Source organism: Hibiscus syriacus, unplaced genomic scaffold (genome assembly GCF_006381635.1).
Source record: "Hibiscus syriacus cultivar Baekdansim isolate YM2019G1 unplaced genomic scaffold, ASM638163v2 tig00113716_pilon, whole genome shotgun sequence".
NCBI classification, from domain to species: Eukaryota; Viridiplantae; Streptophyta; class Magnoliopsida; order Malvales; family Malvaceae; genus Hibiscus; species Hibiscus syriacus.
This window is the reverse complement of record NW_024063466.1, coordinates 267,748-288,569: the sequence shown is the minus strand read 5'-3', so window position 1 is coordinate 288,569 and position 20,822 is coordinate 267,748. Positions and strand designations below refer to the sequence as shown.

At 37.3% G+C, this 20,822-nt stretch overlaps 2 protein-coding genes and 3 pseudogenes across 2 annotated transcripts; 2 read left to right on the top strand and 3 right to left on the bottom strand.

The window, feature by feature from the left end:
- Nucleotides 1-300: 300 nt before the first annotated feature.
- Nucleotides 301-3,727, bottom strand: LOC120186549. The gene is made up of 5 exons (XM_039190443.1): nt 3,678-3,727; nt 3,159-3,231; nt 2,646-2,779; nt 1,178-1,630; nt 301-913 (listed from the first exon to the last, which is right to left on the bottom strand). The coding sequence occupies exons 2-5, from the start codon at nt 3,183-3,185 to the stop codon at nt 499-501; spliced, it is 1,029 nt and encodes a 342-aa protein (XP_039046374.1). The 5' UTR covers nt 3,186-3,231; nt 3,678-3,727; the 3' UTR covers nt 301-498.
- Nucleotides 3,728-5,808: 2,081 nt separating this feature from the next.
- Nucleotides 5,809-7,847, top strand: LOC120186573. Its single transcript, XM_039190464.1, has 7 exons — nt 5,809-6,054; nt 6,118-6,204; nt 6,324-6,533; nt 6,659-6,823; nt 6,922-6,975; nt 7,080-7,226; nt 7,307-7,847. Exons 1-7 carry the CDS (start codon nt 5,809-5,811, stop codon nt 7,682-7,684), a joined length of 1,287 nt encoding a protein of 428 aa, XP_039046395.1. The 3' UTR covers nt 7,685-7,847.
- Nucleotides 7,848-8,069: 222 nt separating this feature from the next.
- On the bottom strand, nt 8,070-11,745 carry LOC120186584 (annotated as a pseudogene).
- Nucleotides 11,746-13,544: 1,799 nt separating this feature from the next.
- On the bottom strand, nt 13,545-16,258 carry LOC120186572 (annotated as a pseudogene).
- Nucleotides 16,259-17,470: 1,212 nt separating this feature from the next.
- On the top strand, nt 17,471-20,793 carry LOC120186542 (annotated as a pseudogene).
- Nucleotides 20,794-20,822: the final 29 nt, after the last annotated feature.

Sequence of the window (20,822 nt, the reverse complement as noted above, 5' to 3'; positions counted from 1 at the left end):
ACCAATAATCAATTGTTATGACGGTTCAAGTAATCAATCACAATTTTGATTGGAAGTATGTGCATATTTATGTTTTTAGGTCGACTTTATTATAGCTATTTTATTGTATGGTTAGATAAACTATGAAGACTACCTTAACATTAACACAGAGATGTTGACAGTAACAGCTTTCCTTATCGAAGATATTGGTTACTAGGAATGAATGGACCATCAAAGTGGCATCGCAAATGGCATAAACAAATCTTCCAGTACTTGCATACAGAAGAAAGGTAAAAGAATAATTAAAAATAAAAAGGACGATAAAAAAAGTTTTGAGCGTGAATGAATCTAGCAAGAACTCGGGTTTGAAACCTTTTTTTCTTTTAAATCCAAAAAAATGTGGTTTGCACTCTGCTGCCTTTGGTCCAAAATTTTCAACCTTGCAATCAATTTCAAACTCTAAACCCACAGAATCAATACCTCGCCTAACACTTCACTCGGATCAAAAGAACTCTAAACCTAAATGAGATTAGCCCTCTTTAGGAACCTGATGGTTCTGCAGTAGTATGGCCATATGGATTCCACATAGTCCAGGTACTTCTCCGTCAACCACTCTTGAAAATCTTTTGCCTTTTTCCTCCATACCTCTTTGTAGTCCATGTTCTTCATGTCTTCCACAGGTTGCCACAAGCGAGCTCGTATGTCTTCCTTCAGCTTTCCACGTGCGATATAATTGTAAGCAAGGAGGTAGTAGGTAGGTAGGTTCTTAATTATCTGAACTGTCTTCTTGAAGCTGAAAACATAAAGCGCGCACAAGCCTCTGAGCATCTTGATGTAAAGAGCAACGATCAGGGGCCCAAACACCCATAGAGGAGTCAAGTCCTTCGAAACTTCAGCCCCGTATATCAAATTGACACCGAGGTACCATGGAACACTGCACATGTGGCAGAGCAACTGTTAGTGATGTATGTAGAACAAAACCAGAACCAGTTAACTTGGAAACGGTTTATCAGAGGTACACCAGAAGTCCTTATAAATCAAGGCGAGAGCTTTATGGTTGTCACATTTTGCTCTTTACGGTAGACACACAGCCATTTGATATCACAACATAATGCCACACAGTAACAAATCATGCACGCTGCTAGAAAATAATTCCAGGGAGGGGAGCAGAAAGAGAGAACAAGTTAATCATACTTACAATATTAATAAGGGTATTTTGATTGTTGCATTCAAATTCCAGAAATAACACCAAACCATCTTTAGATTCTCGCTTTTTCCATTACTTTGGGTGCCAAATTGAGTTTCTGATGCATCCCTAGGAGGTGCTTCTTCTTCCAAAGCATCATCCACCACTTGACTTGGGGAATGTGATTGCAGCATCATTATCCATTTCTTGAATAATTTCTGAATAGCAGGGGATCCCACAACGTTCTCAACAGTTTCCGAGGCATAGGCAACTGGACTGTTATGAGCCTTGGAAGATTCTATCGTGGCCCCTTCACCATCTTTTGGAGCATAAGAAACTTTAATAGAACTCTTTGAAACATTCCCTTCGTTTTCTCTGCGTCCTGATTCATCACTCTGGACACCGCCTTTGAAAGCTGAAATCCTTATATTACTGGCATTCAATCCGTGAGACTGAGCCCCTATACTGCAAAAATAAGCCTGTCAGAATTTAAATGCTCCAGATGCATACAATGAAAAATGAATATGAAGAAAATGAACGGAAAATAGAAATGCAAAAAATAACATGAGAAAAATAATTGTGGAAAGTAGAAAAGAAATTGAGTTCACTTCATCCCTTTTCCACCGGAACAATGAATGCAGAAGAATGTTAGCTGAGAACAAATTAATTTGGTTTTACAAAAAAAAAATATTAATTTAGAATAGTAGAATGGCACCCAGTGCGCCTACTACTGTTTTCAAGCCATGCAAAAGTGTTCTTGTCATCCTCACGTGTAAAGGAAAACAAACAAGAATTCTGAGGCAAGAATTGCTCATCCAAGAAGAAAGAACACATCAAAAACAAAAATATATGATTTGCATAGACCTGTATTTATTACAGAGTTAAAGATAGCATCACTGCACCAATCAGGAAATGTTTGACACCATTAACACCCAGTAATCACAAGTAATAAACAACTTTTCATTTACAACCTCACACCACATCACACAAACTTCTCAATGAAATTTCATGCACCAAGTGTACATGTAATTACTATGCTGCATTTTCAACGTACTTAAACTTAATTTACCACTTCTTTCGTTAACTTGTTCCTTCACTTCTTTTTCTTGCAAAAAGATAGAAAAAAGAAAAGGCCTAAATTTTATTTCAGTTCAGAGATGACTCATAGCCTATTTTCTTTACAAACACTCGTTTGTATTCTGTTGATCCCTACCTTCTTTTACTAACTTGTAACTTCACTTCTAAATTTCTATTTAAGAGAAATGGTAAAATTGGGGAAAGGAAAAACGTGGTAAGAACAAACATTTTGGATCTTTCTTAGAGAGATAAACTCAACATGCTAAATTAAAAGCGTATTCCTGGTCCTTTCAGATCACCACTTCCACATACACCATGCAAATTAATCAAACCAACCATCATATTAAGAGACAAGATACCAGCACGGAGTTTGTTGCTTAATCACGAGGGAAATGTTACTTACCAAAAACAAGTGGAGTGCCTTACTGATATGCCCTTCTCCCTTCTCCCAAGCATATGAAGAGTAGCTACAGGTCTCCGTAATGTCAATCCTTTCCTACATGATAAAGGCCTTGAACGAAATGCTACATATGAACCCTGTAATACAAAAAAAAAATATCCTTGAAGGAAGACAAGACTACATATGAACCCTAAAATGCAATAAAATGGGCAGCATACTCTGCATTCAGATAAATACCAAAAGAAAGCTGAACTCACTATATTTGTACATGAGGTCAAATGAGACTTCCTCGATAAAAAAGGGTTCTCAAAGCAATACGAACAGGAGCTTCAGGAACATAATTTTACATCTCATAGGATTCAACAAACAGCACTTAGATGGACCTAACTGTCCTGGGTGCAAGGTGGGGATTTTTTAACTAGTCATCAAACTCTTGTTTCTAAAGAACTTTACATCAAAGCTCCAATTAATATATTCCTAGTCTAACACTATTGTTCAAAAGTTTTCTTAGAATACCTGCAATTGATGGGTCACCAACACCATAGTTGCAACTTTCACCTCAAGCGCCTGAACATTTATTAAACAAGGCCTAAAGAAATGAAACAAAATGAACACGGCACCAAAAGAGATTAGAAGCTTTCAACTATACGTAAGCAAGAAACTCTTACAAACAATGATATGAAAAAATCCCAACAAGAAAAAAAAGGGGACCCTGCAGAGTACCAGATAGAACAATACCAGACATAGTAAGAAACATTACAGGAACCAAATTCACCTTGTCCTAATTGTAGCAATCAAATATATTGAGTGAAAATTTACAGTACAGAACAAACAGCAGATATTTTACACAAAAGTTCTTTTAAAGAAATTAAAAACACAAGCCGAATTCAACCCGTAACCTGTTGCTTTTATTGATTTTGGTTTGCTAATTTGAGCAAATAAGTCTACAGGGAAACAAAATCCCTAAGTTCATAGAAAAATTTTAGAAAAAATTTAAACTAAAACAGATAAGAGGAGGAGGAGGAGGAGACTTACCTTTAGACGTTGTGATATATTCAGCTCCTATCCTCTCCTTCTCCCAAAACAGCAACAAAATGAAATTTGCTTTATTCTTTTATCTTCCTTTATATCTTCAAAAGTAGCAAATAGGGCCATGTGCCACCCGAATTCGTTGTCTCGGGTCAGTTGCAGACTAAAAGAGGGGCTTAACTCCACTTGCAGCAGCCTGCCTCAAATGTAAACGGGTTAACTCGCTGGAGTCCAGGTCCCTATGTTGTTTATTGAGCCCAAATCATCGAGTCACCATCGAGTTCGTGTGGTCTTGTGCTTTTGGATCCACAACAAAGATGGTTAACTTAAAATTATCTACTCAATAAGCATGCCCAACCCAACAACAGGAGTAAAGTCTTGTCAAGATTCCATTTCATCTATGTGGATCGTGTGATTCAAGATTAAAGGGCCATGCTTTCAGAAATTGAAAATTATTTTGATCGTGGTTGGCAAGCATGCATCACCATCGATCCAATCAACACTTTGCCATCTTTTGGACTTTACTGGATTGTCATTTGGTGTTTAAAGCATTAAATAAAGTTGAAAACACCACTTTCTTATGCTACTTATACATTTATCCTTATATATTCACCCATTTATGTATGTATGCATGCATACATACTTTATAATACATTTTAATGGTTTAAATACATATATGACCTTTTTACTCATCATTTTCTTAAAATTTGGTACTTTGATTTTCTTTTCCTACTAATTTGATGCATATATTTTTATTCCAACAAGTAGTTTGATATTTTACGCTAAGATCGTTAAATTCGTGTAACACCATAAGATTACATCACGTGGTAGTGGTGATATCATCATCTTTAATAATTTAGGCAGATTACACATTAATATCTATTAAGAATTTTTTAATCACTTGATAGTATAAATATAATTGACTTGTCATTTCTAAAAAATAATATTTTTATCACTCACTCAATTCTATTATATTTTCGAAAAAATATATATATATATATATATATATATATATATATATATATATATATGTATGTATATATGTATATATGAAATTTATATATGATGAATAAACTTTTTTTAAAGTAATCAAGTAATGAATTGTATGAGGTTAGAAGTATACTGTTGGCTGTATTTAAGTTGGAAATCGCACATTATATGACATCTGCAAATGCAAACCTAATCACTGCCTGAGTAATTAGGCTTCATCAATGTTTTTAGTAGCGTTGTTTTATTATCCCAACACAAAAAATTATAGTGGTACACCCTGTAATTCACCCACATGAATTATTACACCAACATGTTAGCACAAAGAATCCAAAAGGAAAAAAAAAATCCTCATTTTGACCCCCACTGCTACACTGCTTCTGTTTACATTTTTTGCATGCATGCATGATGCATAGTAATAGTAATGGCTTGGAAAGATATATGCATGGGATTGGCAGCCTTTTAATCCTAACCCCCATGGCCATGGAAATGTTTTGAATTGAGGGTGACCAGTTGTGCAGTGGCCCAATATTCCTCAATAGTTAGCTTTAAGTCGTTGCGGAGGTGTGTGGGAACTATTAAGTGGCCATTCATCAAAAGAAAAAAAGAAAACAATGGAATTAATGTAGGTATCAATGATTCTTTCCCTCTAATTCCCTAGTTTTGAGTATTTGGGGACCAAACTTGAAGCTTTAAGGAGCAGATATTGTGATGCAATTCTCGACTAGGAAATTTGTTGATGCCTGCAAATACCAGGTCAGGATACTACCAGTACCATTCATTAAGTGCCTCATCAGATCATCCAACTACCTACTTCATACCTAGTGCGGTAAATGAATTCTGGAATAACATTCACTTTCAAGATTATACAAATACATACGAAATTAATTTTTGAAATCATAATTTACTCGACACGACATAATCTTATGTACTAGTCAATACTAATATTCAAAAGTACAGGACCAACTATGATTAAGACAAAGAGGTGGTGGTGGTGCTTCAAGTTTCTTGGTGTGTATTGTATCTCAAAATCCAAAAGCACTTTCTTAGAAACTCTTGGATTTGTGTTGTGAACACAACACGACAGCACCCGATGCATACAAACTGAATCCTTGCTATCAAACCAAACAGCCCAAATACTTGGCACTGTATGACTACTTTCGTTTTCCACAATACTAGTTTTTCAATGATTCCCATTTTTGTTGCTTTCCCCCTTGTTGTTTCTTCCTCTCTTGGCTCTGTCCTGTCTTCACCGGATTCCGGCCGCCGGAAACTGGTGAACCATACTTTTAACCCTGATAAATACAGTCAGAAGCTAAGGAGAGTTGACGCTTATCTCAAGAAGATAAACAAGCCTGCTGTGAAGACCATTAAGGCATCTTCTTTGAAACTTTCAGTTAGTCTTTGATTCGTGGGCTTGATGATTATATGATTTTGGTTTCTTGGTTTGTTGCTGCAGAGTCCAGATGGTGATGTCATAGATTGTGTTCCATCTCACCTTCAGCATGCATTTGATCACCGTGAGCTTAGAGGGAAGAAGCCATTGGTAAAAATTTCTTCTTGTTTAATGGACATGAGCAATGCATTGAGTTTCAAGATAATATGGTTTAGTCATTCGGTTGGGTAAGCATGAAACAAAAACTAACGGAAGGTTCGTTCTGACAGGATCCACCGGCGAGGCCAAAAGGTCATAACTCTACAGAAGTAGGCTCTGAAAGCTTCCAGCTTTGGACAGACACAGGTGAATCCTGTCCCAAAGGGACTGTTCCAATCAGAAGGACAACTGAGAAAGACATTCTGAGAGCATGTTCTGTTAGAAGATATGGAAGAAGAAGAAGGCATGTGCGGAGAGACTCCACGAGCAGCGGCCATGAGGTTAGTACCTTCGACCTTTGATACCTAAAAACTTGTCTACTTTTTCAAATTCAAGACAGAAATAAAACTGGCAGTTGGTCTTGACAATGAGATTGGTATCAGAAAAACATATTTTTCCATTTCAGCATGCAGTTGTGTTTGAGAATGGAGATCAGTATTATGGAGCAAAAGCAATAATAAATGTATGGGCGCCTCGCGTGACAAATGCATACGAGTTTAGCTTGTCACAGATATGGATCATCTCTGGTTCTTTTCGCAATGATCTTAATACCATTGAAGCTGGTTGGCAGGCATGTCCCTAAACTTTCGGTACAAAAATATTCAGAAGTTATTCATTGAGAAGTTTCTATATGCTTCTGATAAGATTTCCATATTCACGTTTCTTCAGGTTAACCCTGAGCTATATGGAGACAATCGCCCAAGGTTCTTCATATACTGGACAGTGAGTATAATATCTAGCGATTTACCTGTTTTTCCAAGTCCGAGAGCAAGATTTAAAACCGAAAGAGAAGTGAATCAACTGCTAATTAACTTTTTAATTTACAGAATGATGCTTACCACACCACAGGATGCTACAACTTGCTTTGCTCTGGGTTTGTCCAGATCAGCAACAAGATTGCTATTGGAGCAGCTATATCTCCAAGGTCCACTGTCAATGGCAGGCAGTTCGATATTGGCTTAATGGTCTGGAAGGTGAGTACGATATCGGCTTAAACAGAATCATCATACAACATCCAACATCCAACATTTAAAAGCAGTTTTGTGTTTTGTAGGATCCAAAACATGGACATTGGTGGTTAGAATTTGGATCAGGATTACTGGTGGGATACTGGGCTGCATTCCTTTTCAGTCACTTGAGAAGCCATGCAAACATGGTACAATTCGGAGGAGAAATCGTGAACACCAGATCCCTAGGATTTCACACATCAACACAAATGGGCAGTGGCCGATTTGCTCGAGAAGGCTTCGGGAAAGCAGCTTATTTCAGGAACTTGCAGACTGTTGATTGGGATAATAATTTGGTCCCGTTTAAAAACCTTCGACTGTTGGCTGATCATTCAAATTGTTACGACATCAGACAAGGAAGAAACGATGTTTGGGGAACCTACTTTTACTATGGAGGTCCAGGAAGGAATGTACGATGTCCTTGACTGTTTCAATTTTGAACCCTTTATTTTTATTTTTGTCCTTTTTTACCCCAAATTTTCTCTCTCTATCAATGTATATTTTTGGTCCCCTGGAACGTTGATTTGCCCTACCAGCTGGGGACTATATACATGTAAATTTTGGAGGGGAAAATACAAACTGTTAATAATACTAGCAAGCGATATCTGTCTCTTCTTGTTTGCTGCTAAAATATCAAATTTTCAATCGTAGTAAATAACAGCAGAAATTTCTTCCTCATTTTACACACATTTAGATGTTCGAGAGCTCAAGAAAAGGGCCAAAGAAAGAACCCTAATATATATATGCATATCAACGAAATGTGTCGATTTTGATTCTAGGTAATACAACAAAATTATATAGGCCAGAATGCTAATTTTGCTGACAAGGCTGGATTTAGTATAATGCTGACAGAAGAGTGTTTTGTTCATTACAATTGCTACTAAGTTTTGAAACGGCGTGGTCTATAAATGTAACGAGATCTTCTGGACTACAAACTTGAGATCCGTATTTCCCAAAATCTGCCATCAGAACTTTCTTCACGGTACAGCTCCAGTCCTCTTTCTCAGGGGCATATGAATATATTCTGCCTAAATTGGTGCATAGTTTAAGAAACTTAAGATCGCCACAAACTTATGATGCCAAGATTTCCTTGCACACCTTCAGATTTCATCTTAAATGCTATTTTCCTTATCGATGCAAGGTTCAGAGCAACATGCTTTACTATAGCAGAGCAATGCCAGATTGAACTTTCAGAGTTTGATTCACCACGTAGATAATACAGCTCCACCACATTGGCTAGTGAAAAGCGTGATATGAAGATGAAGAAATCATTAAAATTCATTCCTGTGGAAAGAGAACAAACTTTATCAAGCTATGATAAGAACGTCAACTTTGGCATATCAATTACCACTGTCCAAGTAGAAATAGCATTGGGGCATCTGTAATAGAAAGTATATTGCAAAAACATATATGATGAAAGAGTTCTAGTAAGTTGCAGAATCAACTGAATGATACTATCCAAAAAAATTTATAAGGTCTGTAATATTCTTTACTCTTGCCACTTCTACTTTGGAAAATCATTGAATAACAAGGGATTAGATCATGTGGTTAACTTTTCAGCGTCTAATAAACAAGACCACTAGCCAAAAATAAATAAATAAGGCCATCCACAAATTTTGGCCAAAAAGGCTAGAAGAAGAAAAGAAAACACATTTCAGCTGGAGTAAAACCTGTAACTAAACATGCGGTGAATTATCATCACACATGTCGAGATTATAATATACCTGTATTTGCTGCAAGATTGCGTTGACAGAGAACTTCAAAATCATCGCAAATGTCTTTGATATCCTCTATGTACTCCTTGGCCTCCTTGTAGTCTCTTAATAACAAATCCCACTGAAAGAAAGAATAATTCACAAGACATACTTCATATTCCGAAGAAGAACTGGGTTCTTATATTTCTAAAACGCAAGTTTGTAGTAACTGCATTTACCACCCAAGAAAGATTGTATCCATTGAACCAGTTGTGGTTTATTGATATTTTGTCCTCCTGAAAATCTTTGAATTATGAGTTAAAAGAGGTGTACCAATCATCACAGGCAAGAAAGCTAACATCTATATGAGGCTTAAGACTAAAGCTTCAGGCAAACTACAGCAGCACAGGAACTTTGGGACCTAGATCGCATTTTACCCCTCTATATGGGACCTAATATATTGCAAGACAGCATTTACCCCTCTTTATAAGTTAGAAACACCATGAAAAAAGATCTTCAGTCACTATCCAACAAACACATCAGCCAATGCCCTTCCATTCCCCAATCCCTCTATCTGTAATTTCCTCCAAGTCTATTGTCCTTTTTCAGGAGACCCTTCTAAATCGCATGCCCTCAAAGTATTGATAACCTTTAAAATGATTTTTCAGAAAGAATAAAAAAGAAAAAAATAATGTAATTTACCAGATTATGGACTTGGTGGTAGCATCCACTAGGCACAAAGATAATTTCATTTTGGTCCTGTGTGCACTCCAGCCAGATAGCCTTCACGTAACATGAAAATAAGAGCATATCTTTAACATGTACAGGAAAAAAATTACAAATACATTTTGAAGCTCTAGAAGGACTAGTTACCTTCCTAAAAACAGGAAATTTAGTTTCACTAATGTCATATACAGTGTTTTTCATGTTCCTGAGGTGAAATAAGACAGCAGTCAAGAAACAATCCCATTAAAGGCCTGCAATGAGTAGAAAGTGCATTCTTGTAACAGCAGTCCGCTCTATAATAAGATGTAATAAGATGGTAATATCCTATGCATTTGTCATCACAACCCAATAAAAGAATGCAGGTAAATTTCTCTCATCTTTTTAGTATCTTTTTAACCTTTTAGGTGATATCAGAATTGAGCAAAGACCATGGATCCATTGTGTAGGACAAATTTAAACCACAGGAGAGCTGCACAAGCCACCAGCTCCATATATGACAGGTCATACCTGGTTTCAAGCTCAAGGCAGCGAAGCAGTGTACTAGGCTAGTATTAAGGCCACCAGGCACAAACAGATGACACTCGATGCATAACTACCTAATTCTGATTAATTGGGTTTCTTATTTGAAGGACCAACTGCCATTAAGTAAGGGATCTCTCAGGGACTCTTTACTCTTGCTCTGCCTCTATAGCACCTTAACTGACTTCAGCATTAGCGTGAAGCAGAAGAAACTCAAGCAACTACATAGCTGAGTATTGTTCTTCTCTAGAATTCCAGAAACAACAACAATAAATGCCAAAGAAATAGTTGTAATAGTTCTAAAACTAACTTCATGTCCTTTTAACTAGTACAAGAAGGCTAGAATGTTAAAATATCCAAACATACATTATACACCTGTTTAATGCCGTATCGAGCAAGAAGCTACCCATGCCTGTCAAACAGAAGATTAACTTGCTGAGGCAGAAAAAGCAACTTTTTCTTTCCACACAAATTTGCGACCAGCTATATGATCTGAAAACATCAGCATGAAGAGGTGTCCAGGATCCTGGAATCAAAAGGTTTAAATGGTTAGATAGTTTCCTTTACGCTAAATATTCATGGATACAGAATGGTCACTAAGCATCTTCACTGGAAAGGCATATATCTAAAGTTCTATAATATTTGCATATATATTCAAACATTTAGCTCCCATATACACAAAGCGATAGTCAGAGCAACTTATATCATTATTCACTTGATCAGTGTCCATATCGTCATGCATACGATAATTGTCAAGATAAAGATTCAGCCAATCATCAGTAAAAAACATTGGAGTTATATATGCTTGATGTTCTGGACACTCCTGACAAAAAGATTGAAAAGGACATGAACAACTGAAACAACTAAGTTGTTAATTTACTGACATATTAGCATAGAGCATAACAGTCACCTGGCTTAGGAATTTAAAATCAAAAGCAGGAACATCTATGAAACAATGATCAACTAAAAATTAGTACTAAAAGATTAAAACCCCAGTCCTTCAAATATAGAACGGACTTCCCATTAACATCCAGGTTCTCCTTAGAACCCTGAAGCCAGTGATTAATAAACTCCGAAACAGACATTTCTATCTTTTCTGATCGGTAAATTCCCTTGTATCACAATCTGCAACCTATAGTACGTAATTTCCGGGAGTGGGGGGGGGGATTAAAACAGTAAAGTCCATAACCATTGTACCTCAAGTGTTTGTAAAAACGACCAAAAGAAAAACGAAATACCTGAACTTTGGATTTACCAAAATGGGTAGAAAATAAGAGGAAGTTAGGTTGACCATTGGCTGAAACCCAGTGTTTGGAAGCTGCCCAATCATCCATTAAACCAGATAATAGCACAGGCTGGTTTTGAGCCAAGTACTTTTCAGCAAATTCAAAGTAGGAAAGTTCTCTTCCATTCACCTTCTCTACTTGCCCTCCAATTTTTAAGCTCATGTTTATCTTTATGCCCGCTGCTTAAGAGTGAAGCAAATCAAATAGACAGACCTCGTTAGAGTAGGAATTGTTCTCTAGTTTTTGAGCTTCCAAGGCAGGTTGAGCACTGCAACGGAAAATTCGTTAGACTAACCTGAAGTTGGTATAGCAAAGAGTAAAGCCCATTAAGAAATCTTGGATATCGACTTTATTTGGCCCATTGCCTTGCTTTAGGCTGATCAGCTGGACAAATGGCTTCGGTTTTTCAACTATCATTTTTCTAATTGCTTGATTTGAGTCAATAGTCACTTTTTAAACATGAATCTTTTGCTGAAAATGAAGTGATTGGGATTGTTTTTACATTTCAAACGTATTCTTGGACCAAAAACGCATTCCTAAACGACTCCTTAATAATTGAAGTTCACTTCTTTACAGCAATCACTCCATCCATGGCAAAATTTCTACCAACTTTTACTGCGACTGAATCTTTACACAAAATAGGGTTCACAAAATACAGTGTTGGCTTTTTCTCCCCGAAATCAAACCTTTTAGAGTGTATTTGGTTCACGGAATGTAATATTATTCATGGGAATAAAAGATTATCAGGGAATAGGATTACTGGGAATGTTGTATTTTGTGTTTGGTTGGTTTAGTATGAATGTAAGATTATCATGTTTGGTTAAAGGAATAAAAGATTGTTAGAATGTATATTTTACCAAATTGTCCTTATTATATATATATATTTTTAACAAGTTGAATTCTATTATAATATTACTATAATTAATTTATATATTTTCTTTAAAAAATTTAAATTCATAAAATTTATATAATTTTTTTTACAAAATTGAAAAGATAAATAGGTTTAATGAAAGGGTCAAATTTTATTTTAACCCTTGAACTTCATATAAAATTATAATTATAGACTTTTTTGTAAATCTAAAATAGTTTAAGGATAAATTTGTAATTTAACCTTCGTAAAATTTTTATTATTCAACAACAGAAGAATGATAATTTTAAAGAATTTTTTAAGGACATTTTAGTTCAAAATGCCGGTAATCTAACAATACCTAAGGGAATGGAGATAATCACATTCTCGGTAATATATCTCAAAAAATCTACTGTTATTAATAAAAGATTACCGAGAATAAGATTACCGACCAACCAAACGGGGGAATGAGATCTCATTCCCTCGATAATGTTGTATGCCGTGAACCAAACGTCCCTTATGGTAAACAGAAAAGACCAAAAAAGATTAGTCTTGCATTCATGATGAGAAAGACTAATAGAACAAGAAAAAAACGAGAGTCTCATCAATCACCTAGATATAACACTAATTAGTCCCTTTTGTGTCCCTATCTATCTAATGATCGGCCTGAGCGCATGTGGTGTGCCTTTTACTGACTGGACCAATATTGATAACTATAGGGTTTGCTTATAGTTTTTGCATTAAGCAAGCTTTGTTTCTTCATATGGTAAAATAACATAATATATTTCATTAGCGAAATGCGGGATAAATTATTGTGCTAGCACGTTGCATCTATGATCTACGTCACATGGTGTAGTGACGTGGGTGGTTTGTGTTGAATCCGAGGATGCCTTTCCTTTAATGCTTAAAAACAATTCTAATTATTGTGCGGGTAAAATATTAGAAGGGAGAGAGCTAAGTTCGAAGGAGTAATCATTGCCGATATATCTTTTCCCAAAGGGCAGGGAGTTCAAAATCATCCTCGAAAAAGCCCTTTGCAGAACGCAACACGTTTCCAGATAAAAGACTTTACTTCCAAGACATGTCCATGTTTTCCTCTTATCATCATCTGCCTTCTAACTATTCATCACATGTTCTTCCATTTTAGTGCATAAAAGAAGCAGTCCGATATGCTTTCATTTCTAACCAAGCTCATCAGGCCTCGTGTCCGGTTTTCTTATTAAAACTCTAATCATGACATGACTACAAGAACACAACGTTTTAACTGATAACAGCTTCAGCTACTATTAACTTTGTACAAGGAAACTTGTTCTTAGGAAATAATTAAATAATTTGGTGAGAAAGAAGATTAAACAGCAATCGAGATTTGGTGCAAATATGCTAACCCTTCTGCCAGGCCTAATGCGATCTTGAATCTCGTGTCCCAGTCCAATCTCTCTCTTCTGCTACCTTCGTGTAACAAAACGCCCAATGCGCCGTTCGCCATGTAATCGTAAAATAGCATTTTTGTTTTACTGTTGGCCGCCCAGCCTTGTAATCTCACGATGTTACGGTGTCGTATTCTTGCCAACGTGGAAATTTCCGATGCAAAAGAGGAAGTTGATGTTTTTCCGATGAACGGAATCTTTTGACGGCGATGGTTACTCCTGACGGGACGGTGACTTTGTACACAACGACGGATCGGCCGCGGCCGATTACGTTACCAGCTGTCAGGGGTTTTACCACGTCAGAGATTGATAAGTCGAGCTTTTGGTATAAAGTCAGTTCCCAAGGTGGGCCCATTTCTTTTTGGAGCTTATGATGATGTAGAGCGCCCCCAGAAGGAGAGCGCAAGCCATGCAGAGCAACACTACCGTGGCTACGTTTGCTGCCTTGCTCTTCGACGAGGATGCGCCACCTTTTCCTTCGTATTCTGCGGCGAAACACTGGTTCCCAGAGAAGCAGAACGAGGGATTACCAGAAAGCACGCAGAGTAGCAGCTTCGAGAAGAAGGGCGTGTCGGGCACTCTCCCTGTGAAGTTGTTATGTGACACGTTGAGAACCAGGAGGTTTTGCAACCCGGCGAGATATTGAATATCTCCGACGAGCTGATTATGAGATATATCCAATATCCCAAGCATCATCAATACCGTGAAATCGTCCGGGATATCTCCTGTGAGCTGGTTCCAGCTCAGATTGAGAGCGATTTCCAGAGCTGGAACTTTCCAAAACTTGCCGGAATATTTCCCGTCAGCTGATTTGAACTCAAGTCTAGTAACTGTAGATTCGAGCATGACCCCAGTTGAGTCGGGATGGATCCGGATAATCGGTTTTTCCCGAGAATGAGTTTGGTAAGTGAACTCAGTGAACCGAGACCCGAACTTAGCGTTCCTTGGATTACGTTTTCAGAGAAATCAACGAACTGAAGTAAAACAAGCTTGCTTAATCTGACAGGCAAGGTACCGCCGATAAAGTTGGAATGAAAATCTAGAAAAGTAATATTCCGGCAACCAGATATTTCTTCAGGTATAAATCCAGTTAACCGATTCGACCCGAGATCCAAGAATGTCAAGTTCTTTAAGCTCCCAATCTGGATAGGGATAGATCCGGTTAACTTGTTATCGGTGGCCCGAAACCGAGTCAAGGAGGAGCAGTTTCCGATCTCCGGTGGGAGTTCCCCGGAGAGATTGTGGGATAAAAGCAACAGTTTATTGAGCTTCTTAAGCTGGAAGATTCCCTTGGGGATGGGATCAGTTAAGCTGTTTTCAGACAAATCAATGGCTTCCAGGTTGTGACAATTGGAAATGGAGTCTGGGATGTTGTCTTCAAGCTTATTGTGCCATAGAAAGAGAAGGGTTAAGTTTTCCAAGTTCCCCAATTCCGCGGGTATGGCCCCAGTGATCTGATTGTTGTCGAGTTGAATGTGAGTCATCTGACGACAGTTTCCTAGTGTGGAAGGAATTTCTCCCGATATTTGATTGACGCTTAGCTGAAGTTCCTGGAGTGATGTCAGGTTCCCGAATGATTGAGGAATGCTTCCTGTTAATGAATTCATGGAAGCATCGATGACTAATAGTTCATTGCAGTTTCCAAGCTCTGGAGGAATGGTTCCAACCATGTTGTTTCCCCACAACAACAGGTTCCGCAGATTTTGCAGATTGCTGAGGCTTCTTGGAATCGATCCTGCTAGGGTGTTTTCGTATAAGTAAACGTTCTGAAGCTTGGTGCAGTCACCGAGAACGGGGATTTCGCCGGAGAGAAAAGTAGTGTAGATTGCAATGGTTTCGAGCTTCTTGAGGAGGCCTAAAGATGGAGGGAGGGAACCTGAGATGCTTGTTTCAGCTAAGCCTAACATTACCAAATCGGTGCAGTTTCCACCAGCTCTAATCACTTGAAGATTCTTCAAGTTGCCTATGGTGCTTGGGATTTCGCCGCTCAGGTGGTTGTCATATAGGACTAGCCATTTTAAGCTCGTGAGGTTCCCGATTTGGAGCGGCCCTTCAACTGGTTGGAGTCAAGATAGAGTTGTTGGAGCCTCTGCAAGCTGCAGAGCTCACTTGGGATTGCACCACTCAACCCATTGTCACTCAAGTCTAGGTGGCTCAATTGGGTGAGAACGCTCCTCTCTTTGGGGATCGAACCAGTGAGGTTCGTTCCAGAGAGAACAAGCTTATTCAAAGTTGACAAAGAGGTGAAATCAGTGGGAACTTGTCCAAACAATTCAACTTCCACAACTATCCAGGGCCTCGGAGCGGAAGCTTCTCTTCCAAGAAAGAAGAGTTCAGCCGTGTTGGTTAACGGCGAAAGCGGTGTACGAGTAGGGAATAAGAAATGAAAAAGAGAAGAATAGGGTCCATAGATTTACAGACATTACAGCTATGATGCTACAAACTCCAATGAGAGGGGAGAGGAAGGTGAAATGTTTAGAGAATTAAGAAACAGAATCATGTCTTGTGAGCTGTGTCATGTGTATGCTTTGTGTTCTTTTGTGGTGTAGAATTGATATATGAAATTAAGATGTACGACCCAGAATCTCCGGATCCAAGAAACAGCTAGACCATGATGTTTGTTCAGTGCAGAGAGAAAATGGAATTTTAGATGGCTGTCTTTTAGAATTTGTTTAAAATGGCTCTGCATTTCTCAAGCGCTTGTAAAAGCTCTCCTCAAAACTTGTTTTTACTGCAAATTGGTATTAGGGTTGAAACTAATAACCAAAACTTCAACAACATAGTACTTGGTGTTAATATTATGATTTTATGAATAGGTCGATAGTTTATTGCACTTCTAATTAAGTGATAATGACACATTTTATCTAGGATTCGAACCTTACTTTTACGGATGGATCGAAGGAACAAATAATACAGTCACAACCACCTATCGACTATATAGAAAATACAAACTCAAAATTTAAATCCAGGGCCATAATCATAATTACGGATGAATTAATATTAACAAATAAAATGTATATGAGTAGGTATTTTTCTTATGTTAATATATAAGAAATTGTAGAATATGAATGGGTTGAGATTAAAGAAGCCGACAGACGGTGCGAATGTCGGGTGTAATGAAGTTAGGTCCTTGGATTTTAATAATTGATTTAAACCTACCAAATTGTCCTTGATGTGATTGCAGATTTTACCAGTCCAGTCAAACTCCTTTGTTATTGTGTTTGAGGAGATTTGATCATAGACATTTAAAGAGGAGCTAGTTCTTCTCAATTATGCAAAGCTTATACCCTTGATACGATGCCTCACTGGCTCAATCTTAGGGCTACAATTGAGCCGGATTTTCTTTCCTCTCGATTTTCTTCTTTAGGCTTCCAAATTCACTTCTTTAATCCATTTAATTAGTGATAATAATCATGCAGGAGGTATTTTAGTCATTATAATATTAATTTTCTTACAAGCATTTGGAATTGGACCTCCCATTCATACAAGAAATATATTTTTAGAGAAACCAAAGATTTATTCTCTTATAATAGCACCACCGACTACAATAATATCATTTACAGACCAAACACATTTCGATATCAGTATCATGTAGTTTTTCTTACACGGGTTAACTGAAGGATCATTCATTTCTAATATCTTACATGTTATATCTTAAAACATCTGATTTTTCACATTTATTTAAGTTCCACCTTGTACAAGATTCTCTTTCCTACCCCGTTTAAATTATCTTTCTATTCAAATCCCAATGGATAGCGAAACAGGGCAATCTTCTAGGGCGAAAATGGAGTCTCTGATAACGATCTGTGACACAGATTTTTCGATCCAACAGCACAAGATAGATTCGTTTACGGCATCGCTTAGTTCTATCAAGGCCCTAGCACTGGATACCGCCCAAAATCATGGTACTTTTAGGGTTCCTACACACATACTCTCTCTCTTTTTCACGCATATACTTAAATCCGAGTGAGGTTTTTGATCGGAGAAAAATTAGGGTTCTGATAGTGAATTCCGGGATTTTCTTCTTACGCTGCGTTTATACAGCTAAACTCGCAAAAATGAAAGCCAATTTAAGAGAAGCCGAGGATGAGCTTGTCAAGGTTTTAGCTGGTAATTGCTCTCTTCTGTTTTGAACTTTATTTTCTGCCTTTTGGGGTTTGGGTTTATAGCAATTTGTTATGAGTTGGGAAGAGCAAGTTGTGCGGGTTTCTAAATGTTGTTTTACAATGCTGCTTTGTAGCGAAGACCCGTAAAGAGGCAAAACAGATGGCAATGAGGGACTCGATGTCAACTATAAAAGCTAGAGTAGAAGAACTTAAAAGAACTGTTCAATTTCAAAGGACTAGAAGGGATGAGTATGGAGCAATTATATCTCAACAATCTCTGGGTAATCACATACACTTGCTCAATGGGATGTATTTATGCTTCATGTGTGGCTCGAAAGGGATGATATTTATGGTACCGTACGGTATAAATTTTAAATTATAGAATTTCTGGTAATGCACACTGTCTGATATTTTTTCGATGGTTATGTGGGACTAGAGGTTTGAGAATATTATTGGGGCGAGTTCCTATATCATGGATAGTGCATTTCATACATTGTGATATCGATGAAGCAAGTTATATATAAGTTTCTGTGGACATATTGCCATGTCGATTGTAGTATTATACTGCTAAATCTCCATTCCTTGCTGAACTTGCTCATTTTCCTTCTTTTTGATGAAAGTTTGTACCTGCACATTTATACTGTATGTATCTGTGTTCTATTTCTCATGCCATGTAATGGGTGGTTTGAGGGCTGGCGAGGAATTTTTAAGGTGTCAGGAGGTCTGCTTAAGCAGTTATTTTGGATTGCCATGCTACTTTTGTGATCCAACGAATCTACTCCAAGCAAAGAAGTAACTAAAAAACTTATTCCTTGTGCCTAATTTGCTGGAATATATGTATTTTTCCATTTTTCTGATATTCACTAAACAATTTTTGGGCTGTTATTTTTTCTTTTCCGTATAATAATTTCTATGTAAATTTATTAATTATTTTCACTTCATTTCGCTAGGGCTCTTCTAATTTACTGCTTATTATGTGCTTTCTTTATTTTTCTCTCTTTGGTGATACCCACAGCATTGTCAAAAACTGAAGAGGAGGCAGTACATGAAAGAGAGGAAAATGGAGAAATTCAAGAAGCTATTTCATGGTACAACCGGGTTTTAGGTTTTCAGATTGAAGGCGGTCATGGTAAGTAACATAGTTATGTTGCATGACATTTTTTGTCCCCTTGCTGCCCCTGTGTTTTCTTACTGTATGTTTTGTTTATCCAGGGGTGAAATTTATGTTCAATGACATTAACTTAAAAAATCCGAAGCAAGAATATTCTTTTACCATTCGTCATGCAAATGATGATTACTCCTGTACGTAATTTCACTCTACTGTGTTAGATATATTCTAAAATGGTATGTGTTCTAACATATTTATTTCTTCCTCATGATCTTAAGTACTGGATTGCAATCCACAGTTGAATGGCATTAAAGAGTTGATTAATGAGTTGAACAGCACAAGTGACTTATTCGGCTTTGTTAGAATCATGAGATAAAAATTTCAAGAAGCAACGACACTTGGTATGATTTCATTGTATTCTTTTCACCCTGCGTGCTGGATGCTTGAATTTGGCACTTGGTTTCAAGAATATATAATTTCATCTATTGAGACCTTTCTTGTTATTGTATGTAATTTAAGAAGCTATTATTTAAATTCTTCCCCTGCGGTTCCTCCAATATGAGTTTGGACTCATTCTTCTTAACAAAATTCTTCCATCATTTATGACTCATCAGGATTGCATCCCCAATACACAAGTTCTCATCAGGACTGTTCCACAATCTCCATGTCTGGTCCAGCTTTATCGGTTTCAACTGATAGAAGTGAAACTTCTGCCAAGAAAAATGAGCGTCACATCCCACTTCGAGATGTAAATGGGCAATTTAAGAAAGTCAGCCACGGAAGTGAATCTCCCGTGGAAGTAAACGAAAATCAATTTATTGATGGAGCGTTCAATAAATATCCCAAGAAAGTAGCCAAATCAGATATCTTATCATCGGTTGTTCATCGCTCCCCTCGGATTAAGGAAGTAGCAAAACAAGATCTTTTATCGCCACTTGTTCGCCGTTCCCCTCGGCTTAAGGTATTGTATCCTATCTTGCATGTTCTCTGCTTGTCTTGGACTGTATACAGAAAGTAGCACACACACACAAACATGTTTTATATCTGTCTGCCATTTTATGAGTAGAATGTTGGTGTTGCCATTTTATGAGTAGAATGTTGGTGTTGTTTTCTTTGAAGATTCAGTTGATATCTTGCGATAGTAGCAAAAAAGTAAGGGATGGAGATTGAGCTTTGAGCTGTCAAGCTTGGCCTGGCATTGCAAATAATCTGTTAACATACCTACAAGATTTTCATGCTTGATTGTTCAAAGTGTGTCTAGCATATTGTTTTCCAGGAACTCCTGTCTTAGAATAATATGTTTACCCATTTTCATCTTTCTAAGTTGGAGATGCATATTTGTTTGTAGAATGAAGTGAGTGCCTTTTTGTAATAACTCCCATACTCACTTACCTACGTTAGGCGAGAGGCAAGTTCATGAATTATGTAAAATAGGTATTTGTACTATATCCTTAGGATCTCAGGGCAAGGCATTTGTGCACATTATGAACTTGTATGGCGTATGTTCTATGTTATTAGTTCAACTCCACTTAAGACTGCAAGATTCGTAGTGAAGAATTTTTCTAATTTGAGATGTAGGAATATATGGCAGGCTAAGAAATGAAGTTAGAGTGGGGGCTGCTTCACTGTATCAGATTTCCGATTTTGTGCTGATTGTGTTTGGAACACATCCAGTATGACCTTGCTATGTTTGTATCATTACTTCATTATAGATATGAAACTACCGAAGATGGCTAGTTGAGCCGATAGTCTAGATGCTTTAGTGTTATTAGGTTTTGGTACTTCCATTGTATCTTTAGGATGAATGCATTACCATTTTATCATTCTAAAAATCTGTATAACTCGATATA